The 11,590-nt window shown below is 53.3% G+C and overlaps 1 protein-coding gene across 1 annotated transcript; it reads left to right on the top strand.

Moving 5' to 3' along the window:
- Positions 1–10,368: 10,368 nt before the first annotated feature.
- On the top strand, positions 10,369–11,308 carry LOC123166489 (uncharacterized). Its single transcript, XM_044584294.1, has 2 exons — positions 10,369–10,673; positions 10,806–11,308. Exons 1-2 carry the CDS (start codon positions 10,559–10,561, stop codon positions 11,045–11,047), a joined length of 357 nt encoding a protein of 118 aa, XP_044440229.1. The 5' UTR covers positions 10,369–10,558; the 3' UTR covers positions 11,048–11,308.
- The last annotated feature ends 282 nt before the right edge of the window (positions 11,309–11,590 follow it).

The following is an 11,590-nucleotide window of genomic DNA, read 5'->3' on the forward strand; positions in this document are numbered from 1 at the left end:
CAGGAGATGAAGCTTACCCTGCCAAGACCGAGACCGGGGTTGGCCTCCCGTGCCCGCCGCCGCGCTTCCTCTTGGCCGGCCTCCCGGCCCCGGCCGGGTCCGCCGTGCGCTTCGGGACCCGGGGTCGCGACGCGACGCTGTCTTTCCCATGCGGGCGGCTCGGCGCCGCCCCATGCGAGGACCCGGCTCCTCCCGCGTCGCCGCCTCCCCCGCCCAACGCCACTACACCAACAACTGGCGTCAGCACTGGCCGTTCCGTGCCGCGGTCAGCAATTCAAGACACATGAAGAAAAACCCGAGACTTACCCGCGCGACGCCCAGCGTCGGCGTCGGACTCGGCCTCTTCCTCCCCCCACGAGCCACGGGCTCCTCTGGCGCCACCGGCTCCACCTGCGACGGAGCCCGGGCGTAAGGATGCCGAATCGCGTTCAGAAGTACCCCCCGCGTCACGTCAGGACGGATTAGAAGGTGCACGGCAGCAAAGTGAGAAGACCAGACACTCACCTGCGGCGCCGGGTTCGTCTGGCTGTACGGCGCCTTGCCGAACCGCCAGTCCTCCCCAAGGTTGGCCTTGGAGATGTCGTTCACGCTGCGCACGACCTGCTCCATGGACAGCCGCGTCGACCCCATGCGGTTGGGGTCTTGAAGGCCGACCATTTCGCCGATGAGGCAGGAGCGCCCCTGAAGTGGAAGGACCCGGCGCATGATGAACGCGGCGAGGAGGTCGGTGCCGGCGAGCCCCTCCTGCGTCCTCATCACCGTCACCCGCTCGCAGAGATTAACGATCTCCTGCGACGGGCCCTTGGGCGAGTAGCCCCAGTTCGTCTTCGCCCGCGGCGGTGCGATGGCGAAGGCCGGAAGATTGATGCGATCCGCTCCAAGGTTGCGGACGTAGAAGAAGGAGTTCTGCCACTTCTTGGCAGAGTCCTCCAGCGGGATCTTGGGGAAATCCGCCCCCGACCGCTTCGAGATGACAGCGGCGCCGCAATCGGCGAACTCCTCGGCTGACGGGCCCTGCTGCTTCAAGGAGAAGAAGCGCGCCCAGAGGTCGATCGTAGGCTCGACCCCCAGGTACCCCTCGCAGAGGGTGACGAAGCTGGAGAGCTGGACAATGGCGCCGGCGCCAAGATGATGCGGCTAGAGCCTGAAGAACTCCAGGAAAGCGCGGAAGAAGGTGCTCGCCGGCAGCCCGAACCCGCGCTCGAAGTGCGTGAGGAAGACCACGCGCTCCTGCCCCTCGGGCCGAGGCCTCTGCTCGCTGCGCGGCAGGCGGACGCCGACGTCCGTCTCCCGCGGCAGGCGCCGCGTCGCCCGGAGTTGGGTGATGTCCTTGGAGGTGACGTTCGAGCCCATCCAGGAGCCCGATGGCAGCGACATGATCGAAGGAAGAAGGAAGATGGACGGCAAAGGAGTTCTGCTCGGAGCAGCGGGCGCCGCAGTGCGTCTATTGCAAAGAGCAGAGTGAGAGCAAAGGGACAGGAGAGCGCGAGCGAGAACAATGTCCGCCGCCCCCTGCCCCCCAATTTATAACCCTCGGTTTGAACGTGGGGAAGTGGGGAAGTGGGATCGTCTGCATGCGCCCGTTCCACTACCCCGCGATAAGTGCGCGCGTACACGCGCAGTAATTGCGCGGGGAAGAGAAACCGGCCCCCGGACGCCGCAATAAATCCGCACGCTTGGGCCGAGGGCGCGCGGCGACGGGCCCCAGCCTGTCGCCCGGTCCCGTCACGCGCGTGGCCTGTCAGGCCTCTCCGGCTTCCGGGCACCAGGTGGCGCCCGTGCAAAGCCCGAGGGATTGCCCCAAGATTCGGCGGACTTCTCGGTGCCCGCCACGACCGAGACGCCGCGATCCGGTTTCCGAGAAAAGCGGCACACAGTGGGTGTTGCCGGACCTGGTGCTCGCAGAATCCACCTTGCTTAAGGGGGAAACTGCGAAGGCCCACTCATCCGAAGACGGCGGACCTTCACAGCTTCGGGGACTACTGTCGGGGGGATGGACCCCGGGCAGGCAACGGAACCCGGATCCTCTTCAAAAACAACGGGGCTAGCACCGCCCCTCAATACCGGCGCGCGCTTGGCCGGGTCGCTTGACCCGGCCAAGCCCCCCAAGCCGGCCAGACTAGCCGACCCGGCAAGACACGTCGACTCGGCCCCAACAACTGGCGCAAGACAGCCGAACCCGGCACGGCCAAGGCCTCCTCACGAAGCCAGCGCCACCCATGGCGTGCTACGCAATCCAGCCGCGGGTCAACTCCCATCCCATCCAGGCCGTATGACGAGGACAAGACTTCAATCAACGATGACCAAGGCAACAGTGCCCCGCCCACGCCTCTGGTCAGCACGAACGTGGCAACAGTGCCCCTCACCTACCCGCTGACCAAGGCCGGCGTGGCAACAGTGCCCCCACCCTCACCGCTAACGACAGCAAGCGGCAACCTGACGGAGAGCAATGTACGCGGCTCGACTCGGCCACGCCCTGACGACCGACAAGACGGCGCGCAATTCCCCTAGGCTGGCGGGGCCCGCACCTAGGGGAACCCGGCGAACCACAAGCCCTCAGCGGGGCCCAGCCCGGGTCCCCGGACACCGACTACACGGACCCACCGACTTATAACATTACCATTGTACCCCCGAGGGGTTGGACTATAAAACCCCCGGGAGCCCACGATCATTCGGGGGCGAAGCAGGAGGACTAGCCACGAAACAGCAACACCGGAGAGAAGGAGCAGCCCAAGCCTTGGCCAGCTTCCTTCCTCCTTCATACAGCTCCAGGAGCAACATTGTACTATCGATCATCGAACTAAACTCGGCAGGACTAGGGGTATTATCTCTTCGGAGAGCCCCGAACATGGGTATGTCCGGCGTCCCGCGCCCGCTCATGCCAACCTCGCCTCTAGAGCCCACCAGCGCCCTCGAGCCTCCTCCTCTCTTTAGCCATCCCATCCCTTGGCATCTGCCGTGCGGCCACCACGACACCGATGGAGAAGATCGAAGAAGGCATCACTATGCACCGGGCGAAGCCGAGCAGGAAGTCGCAGGAAGACCAGGCCGTCATGCTTCGGAGCCAAGCCACCAGCCGGTCCACCCCCAAGAGCACATCCCAATCGCCGCCTTCAAGAAGGATCACGGCACCAAGGTGTCGTCGACGCCCAGATCTGGGGAGTGCCGACTTTCGCCGGAGCTCAGGGGGGAGGCGAACGGGAGAGGAGCCACCCCAAAGCCTCCAAGAAGGGGATCGGCGCCAAAGGCGTCGACTTTGGGGGGCCGCCGCGCCGGCCAGGAGTTTCCCCCGGCTCCTCGCCCAAACGCCAGATCCGGCCAGCAATCACCAAGAAACGCCGACCGTAGCCGCCGGGGACCAACGCAGGCACGGATCAGAGCAGATCGGGCGGCGCCGAAGCTTCTCCAAGGTGTGAAATTGGGAACAGTACAGAATGCATTAAGAGAATGGGCGAACAGAGACTTTGGTTCTGTGGTAAAAAAAACAGCAGCGATTAGGGCCAGACTTAGCTATCTCTGGGGATCTCCGACCTCGGATGAACAACAAAGAGAAGTAAAGAAATGCTCAATGGAGTTGGACGAACTTTTGTTACGAGAGGAGATGATGTGGAGGCAGAGGTCAAGGGCCACTGATTTGAGAGAAGGCGACCGTAATACAAAGTGGTTCCAGAGAAAAGCGACATGGAGGAAGAGAAAAATGAGATCACTAAGTTATTGGATTCTGCAGGAGTTTGGAAAGAGGATATAGCAGAGATCCAGATGATGACGAGGAAATTTTTTCGTGAGCTATATGAACAGGAAGGGGATGTACAGCCGCAGGAACTGATTGAGTTGACTAGGAGGAGTATTTCTGAGGAGATGAATAATCGGCTTACTGCTCCATTCTCTGCTGAGGAGGTTGGGAATGCCTTATCCCAAATTGGACCACTTAAGGCCCCCGGTCCCGATGGTTTCCCTGCCCGGTTTTTTCAGAGGAACTGGGAGGTGCTGCAAGATGATGTGATAAAAGGGGTTATGAGTTTCTTCGACAGTGGTGTCATGCCAGAAGGTACCAACGATACAGTAATTGTGCTCATCCCGAAAGGTAATGACCCCCAATCGCTAAAGGACTACCGACCTATCAGCTTGTGCAATGTCATCTACAAAGTGATCTCCAAGTGCTTGGTTAACCGACTTCGACCTATTCTAGATGATATAATCTCTGAAACGCAGAGCACATTTATCCCTGGAAGGTTGATCACCGAGAATGCTACCATTGCCTTTGAGTGCTTTCATAAAATCCAGCATAGCACCAATGGTAACAATACCCACTGTGCCTATAAGCTTGATTTGGCCAAAGCCTATGACAGGGTTGACTGGAGGTTCTTAGAGGGAGTGCTCCTGAAGACGGGTTTTAATAGTAAGTGGATTGGTTGGGTGATGCAGTGTGTACGCTCCGTCAGATACAGCGTGAGATGCAACGGTGTTCTTCTGGAGCCTTTCTCTCCACCTAGAGGACTACGACAAGGGGACCCTCTCAGCCCATATCTATTCTTGTTTGTGGCGGATGGACTAGTGAATCTCATGAGGAAGGAGATCAACGGAAGGAATTTGACTCCACTGAAAATTGCGAGAAATAGCCTGGGCATTTCCAACTTGTTGTTTGCCGATGATAGCCCGCTCTTTTTCAAAGCTTCGGTGCAAGAAGCGCAGGTCATTAAAACGGTCCTGTATAATTTCCAAAAGGGGACGGGCCAGTTGTTAAGTGAAAGTAAGTGTTCACTACTCTTTAGTGATCTATGCCCTGAAGAGGTCAGAGAAGGAATAAAGGATACCATGGGGGTGGTATCAGCATCCTTTGAGAGCAAGTATTTAGGTCTTCCAACGCCAGAGGGAAGGATGAAAGACGAAAATTTCCAACCTATTATGGACCGTTTCGGTAAAAGATGCAATGACTGGTTCGGGAAGTTTATGTCCTTTCCGGCAAAGGAGGTTCATGTGAATTCGGTGGTCCAAGTGCTCCCATGTTTCACTATGGGCGTTTTCCTCCTATCTAAAGGATTTTGTGAGAAGTATGAGAAATTAATTAGGGACTTCTGGTGGGGCGATGAGGAGGGCCACCAGAAGGTGCATTGGATGTCTTGGGAAAATATGGCGAAACCAAAACGAGCTGGAGGCATTGGATTCAGGGATACGCACCTTTTCAACGTCGCATTTCTAGCGAAGAAAGGATGGAGACTCATTCAGAACCCTGATAGCTTGTGTGTACGAGTCCTAAAATCTAAGTACTATCCTCATGGAAACCTGCTTGATACAGTGTTTTCCTCTGATGCATCACCAGTATGGAGAGGGATTGAAGCTGGCCTAGAGCTTCTGAAGAAGGGCATTATCTAGCGCGTGGGCGATGGCAAGAATATTCAGATCCAAAGGGACCAATGGCTTCCGAGGAAAGAGGGCCTAAGGACGACAACCTTCATTCAGAGATCCCGATTAAGATGGGTTAACCAGTTAATGCTCCCAGATCAGAAGGAATGGAATAAAGAGCTCATTGGACAGATTTTCCATTCATTCGATGCGGAGGAAATATGCAAGATCAACTTACCACAAGCAGAAACAAAGGACTGTGTTGCATGGCACTTTGAGAGGAATGGGATTTTTTCGGTTAGAAGTGCATACAGACTGGCGGCCTCCATCCAAGGCCAAGTTCAACAAAACCTGTCAAATTCGAATAATGGGGCCTGGAATAGGAGTATCTGGGACCTCATTTGGAAAGCCGATATACCTCCAAAGGTTCATATATTTGGATGGAGAGTAGCCACTAACACTCTTGCCACAAAAAAGAACAAATGGAGGCGAACTATTGTACATGATGCAGTCTGTGATATATGCGGAAATGCGGACGAAGATGAATTTCGTGTTGTTGTTGGATGTACAAAGAGTAGGGCTCTGAGATGTGCCATGAGAGATAAATGGGGCCTGCCACCAGAGAGTACTTTCTGGTACACTGGAAATGATTGGCTTCAGGTATTGCTCGATTCGAATCAGGAGGACATGAGAGCTAAAATACTCCTACTGTTGTGCCGCTGTGGAGATGCTGACATTTGCATGATGATTGCATCCATGGAAGTGGAAAAGAACCAATTCTGGATTCAGTGTTGTTCCTTGAAAGTTATGAGGAGGAATGGCGCAACTCTTGGTTGGAACTGTCAACAAGCTCGGGCAAGGGGACGGGCTACTTATCCAATCCTAAGCACTGTATATCAACGAACAAATGCATACAGTGGACGGCGCCGAAGAGGGGAGTTGCTAAATTAAATTCAGATGCTGCTTTCCACGCCGACAGCGGCCAAAGCTGGGCTGGCGCGATTGCTAGAGATCACATAGGACATGTATTCCTATCAGTCCGCAAGGAGTTGCCGCGATCTACAAGTGTGGAAGAGGCTGAAGGATGTGCTGCACTCGTCGGACTGCATGCACTTTCAACTGTGTACAAGAGAAATATTCAGTTGGAGGTGGACTGCAAGTGGTTAGCAGACGCACTGAAGAACAATGCACCGAACATGTCACCTTACTATGGCCTCATCAGTGATCTAAATGATGTCCTCGCTACGTTATCTGCTTTCGAGGTGACCCACACTGCAAGGGAAGGTAACAAGATGGCTCATGAATTAGCAGTTGAAGCCAGAGTGCGTGGAGACCATACTTTCATGGCGAAAGTCATAGATAGACCGAATTAGCTTTTGTTGTCTGAATATGTCCAATCCTAGAGCTCTGCTGCTCTAGGCCTCTAGCCCTAAAAAAAAATGGCCCTTCTTTTTCAGATATGTAAAAACTTGAGGATACCAGCTGGATGTCCAGGGAAGCACATGTTGAGTTGGAGAACGGTGAGTGGATAAGAGCATGTCTAACAGAGCCCTCAAAAACTCAACCTTCAAAACCAGTTTGAGGGCTGAGAAAATGTCGTTTTGAAGGCCGAAAATCCCTGGGTGCAGATCAGTGCCCTCAAACCAACCCTCAAAACAGAATATTCTGTTTTGAGGGCACTGATCTGCGCCCCGGCCTTCAAACCTTCAAAACAGGACAACAACATAAATCACTCTCAAATTTGTAAATGATCATGATCACATACATGAAACAAACTTGCAAATCATCATCATCACATAGTAAATCCCATGGACATCATAGCAAAACATACAATGTGCAAATGATCATCATCACATAGTCATCGGAGACATCATTTGCAAAACATAAAACGTACGAACAACTTCAAGCACCGGTGAAGTTGTCCACACCTCCATCGCCTCCACCACTCATCGGAGACTCACCTCGGAGAGTAGACGACGCACCACCACCAGCACCACGCAGTAGCCTCTTCCTGTCCGCAATGTTCTCCTTGTACTCCTTCCACCACGCCAATTGCTCTTCATCCATGTCCTTTCTAGACATCATCATGTGCTCCTTCTCCTCGGCCATCTCCTTCCATGCTTTTGCTTCCTTGAGCTTGATCATCCTCTCCTCCATGTCGGCCTTGCGCTTGGCATCTTCTCGCCTTGCTTCCAATTGTGCAAGTTTCACCTCTTTCTTTCTCTTGGTGATAATAAGCTTTGTCTCCAATGCCTTCGTTGTCAATGTCTCCTTTGACTTGATCATTTGATCAATCTTTTCCCTCAAGCTTGATGCCTCCGCTTCCATCTTCATCCTTTCTTTTCCCTTCTTGGTTCCGTCGGGCTTGTCATGGTTTCTTCCTTCATCACTATCATCCATTTTGAGCATATCCGATTTCTTCGGTGCACTCTCTTGATCCCTCAATTTCCATTTGTCAAGATGTTTGAGCAATGCCCAACAATGCTTGAAAGGGAAGGATTTGCCCTTGGAACCGGCCATGTCCTTGTACCTCAAGTCGGCATATTTCTCCTAAAACATATCATCATTGGAAGCATATCAAAATCACAACCAAACATAACCAACAAGTAAATAAAGCATGAACCAACAAGTAATAAGCATGATATTTGTACTCACATAATCACTCTCAACACAGCCACTTGGGGGTTGATCCCTCACTTGATCCATAGCCGCACTCCAACGAGCACAAGCGGGTTTCATCAACTCCCACCGGCCTTGAAGCGATCTGTAAGAACGAGCTCTCAATGTGGCAGTCTTGGGTTTCAGCTTGCAATACCTGTCCTCAATGCGTTGCCAATAATGTTTCCCGGTTTGATCGGTGCCGGTGACCGCATCCAACCCACTTGCGACCAAGCCTTGACCAAGAGGACATCTTCAACCTCCGTGTAGTTCGCCGTGCGAATTGGCCTTCGAGCACCACCTCCCGCTTCAAACACTTCCTCTCCGATCTCGGTGACATCTTCATCTTCTTCCTCCTCACCCGCCTCCTCCTCCTCACCCGCCGGCTCCTCAACATGGAAGTCGAAGGAAGCAAGTGGAGGAGACCCAATGTTCACCTCCGCGTCGTCGAGCAAGGCCCTATATGACACGGTTGGTGCGGACATTTCATCGAACACGTCAGTCGCGGTTGGCGGCATTGGAGCAGTCGTGCTCGGCGGTGGCGGTGGCGGTGCCGCGGTATGCTCTGCCCCCCCCCCCCCCCCCCCCGCTTGCGGCTTGCAAGCTGCTTCTCCTTGCGCTTGGGAGCAGCCGTGGTGGAGGTTGCCGGCTTGGCGGGCTTCGCCACCTTCGCCGCGGGGGCGGGCATGGGCGGCTTGCTTGGCACGACGTGGGTGCCCGCCCGCCTCCGTTTTTGGCCGATGTGGATGGCCGCCACCATCTCCGCCACGGCGGCGTCGGTCGAGGTGGCCGGAGGCGGGAGGCGCGGGGCAGGGGCGGGCACGGGCGCGGCCACGGGCGCAGGCGCGGATGAAGCCGGCGGCGGAGGAGCGGCGGAGGGGGTGGCCGGGGGCTGGAGGGGCTCCATGGCCGCCGGCGGCGACAAGAACGGGCGGCGGCGGCGCGGATGAAGCCGGCGGCGGGGAGAGGAGGCTTGGGAATTTTCCCGCGCACAGAGTTGACCAAGTGAAGGTTGGGCCTTCAACTTGCCCCAAACCCTCACTAGTGCAGGTTGGCCTCGAACTTGAGAGTTCGGCCTGGATTTTTTTTGAGGGTTTAGGGATTTGAGGATACTGATCTGTGCCTTTTTTTGCTCAACCCTCAAACTAGCAGTTATTTTGAGGGTTTGACCAGTTTGAGGGCTCTGTTAGATATGCTCTAAGAAAGTAGTGTGACCTGCATCCATTGCACCAGGTGGCTTCTTGGTCGACATTCGTGAAGAAGAGTATCTGAGATGTGGTGATTCACTCCCAGGGACTGCAACCTCGACGTATGAAATTTAAGTCAGAGAGATTTTTTTTTTTTGACTGAAAGAAGGGCCTCCCCCTCCGATTTTTATTAAGAGAAACCATCCGGTTCAAAGCGTATTACACCTACTACAGAAAATAAAAGCCAAAGGGCAAGCATAGTTTAACATGCAACATCATCCACACGCACAGGTCCAGCCTAAGCCAAAAGGGAGCTTTAAGTCAGAGATATGAGATGAGATAAAATGAAATGGTGGATCCAACGAAAAAAAGGAGTGGTACCCAGCCCAGAAATAACGTCCACTCTCATCTATGAGTGCGTTTTGTCTGAAACCTGCTCTGAAAAGAGGGCGCACTGCCTTCCTACTCAGTGGTAACATCATTCTTTTCAGGGTGACAAGTGATGTATATCTAATTTTATTTTCCAAAGAGAAAATAAAAACACCCTCTATGATTTCATAAGTCCGGTTTCATGATCTGTACAAACTTCTCATAACCCGACAATGTACTATTTTCTTTCAGAATGCGTAAGAATTGTCTTTACTGATACAGCAGTTGTCCTTGCTACTTTGTACTGATGTAACTGTTCCTCTGCAGAGAATGCCACGTCTGAAACTTGGGCTGAAAGGACCATTCACAAGGCCGCCCAAAACGACATCTCAGAAAGGCAAAGATCACATCGTATCCCCTGCTGACCGGACGGGCCTTCTTTTCATGGAGGAGATGAGAAAATCAATCTCAGGATTTTTACATTACAGGCTGCCTGTGGTCTCAAAATCCTGTAGCTCTCGCCTCTCGGAGCTGGCAAAGAGCACATGTGGTGGAGCATCGTGGAATCTCAGCGCCAACGACATGCACACAGATTAAAAAAGCAACAAAATATGCTCTTTGGGTAGCTTTTGCAGTTCGCTTTGCCCCCTCTTGCCCCCAGCGGAAACATGAGTGATGCCATAGAGCACCGAAACAAAAGTTCCTGAAACTGTTGCTTGGTTTGGGGGTGGTGCTAATCAGCAAGATTATGGGAGAGTACTAACCCTGATTTCGTGAGCTAACAAGAGGGTGAGAAAGGCACGGTACAAGGCGCCTCTCCGGCTCAAGGCACAGTGTCTGCCACAGAAAGAACCAAGCTGAACTGTTGCCACCATGCACAATAGCTTGTGGAGTGGTCTTATCTTAGCTGCTCTCCAGCATCCAGGAGTTAAAAGACGAGACGAGCCTCCGCACACACTCCACATCGGAGTTGCTCTGTTGGGCACCGAGTCCATCTCAAGATGAAGAAAGGTGCCCTCGCTCTCTTCCTCCTCCTCCTCGCCTTCGGATCCCATGGCACATGGTGTGAGGCAGCTCCGAGAAGGGCCATGGCCGGTGCAGCTCTCCAGCCCCATGGTTAGTAGTTTGTGTGCATCAATCTCCCCTTTGCTCTCTACTTTCTTCATATTTCTTCAGGCTCAGCCTTGCCATGAACATGAGGCCAGTCTCTTACAAAGTTATTCCTGGAACTGCCGCTTACTTTTCCAGAAGTCCAAGGCAAGAGGCTCCTGGAGATGGCGAGACCCAGGAAGCTTGGGCACACGGGAGGCCGCAGCTCCGGCGGTGGAGCGAGCGGTGCCGGGAGGCACACCGGTACCGGTGGCGGCGCGGTGAACACGAGGCCGCACAACACCAAGAACGGCGGCGCTGTGGCGCTGCCGGCTCTGGTGACCTCCGCTCTGGCACTGGTTTTCACCACTGTCATTCTTCTCTCGGCGCTCAGCTTCTAAAGTACTGATCTTGTTGCGGGTTGTAGTGCTAGTATCTGTGTAGTGCTGCAGTTTCAGAAATTGTTTGCCTATAATGTTTGTCGATATTGTACTGATATGTTGTTTACTGGCTAGTATTTATCCTGTCTGTGTGCTTCTGCTTGCGGTAAGCTTCTAAAGTTCTTGAATTACCAAGCTATGTACACCAATATTGTCGTCTTGTAACAGTCAATATAAGTATGTACACCAAGGAATCGACAGTATTGTACTGATTAATTGGAATTCAGACATTGCATATACTGAAATGACATATCCTGGTATCCATGCATTTCATATGTTGAGTGATTCTGATTTAAATAAGGTACTAGAGTATGCAAGTATGACATTTGCACGCAGAGGACAAAAATATTTTGAGTTATAGAGATGCAATATGGTAGCAAAACTGAACAGTCTTGTCAATATCAAGCCCACGAGTTATGAAATCTGGATGTTAGCAGTATTACCAACTTATGTCAGATTTTCTAAGTCAATTTGCAGATGAAAACGGACAGAGATATCATATAG

The sequence above is a fragment of the Triticum aestivum genome, chromosome 7D (assembly GCF_018294505.1).
Source record: "Triticum aestivum cultivar Chinese Spring chromosome 7D, IWGSC CS RefSeq v2.1, whole genome shotgun sequence".
Classification (NCBI taxonomy): domain Eukaryota; kingdom Viridiplantae; phylum Streptophyta; class Magnoliopsida; order Poales; family Poaceae; genus Triticum; species Triticum aestivum.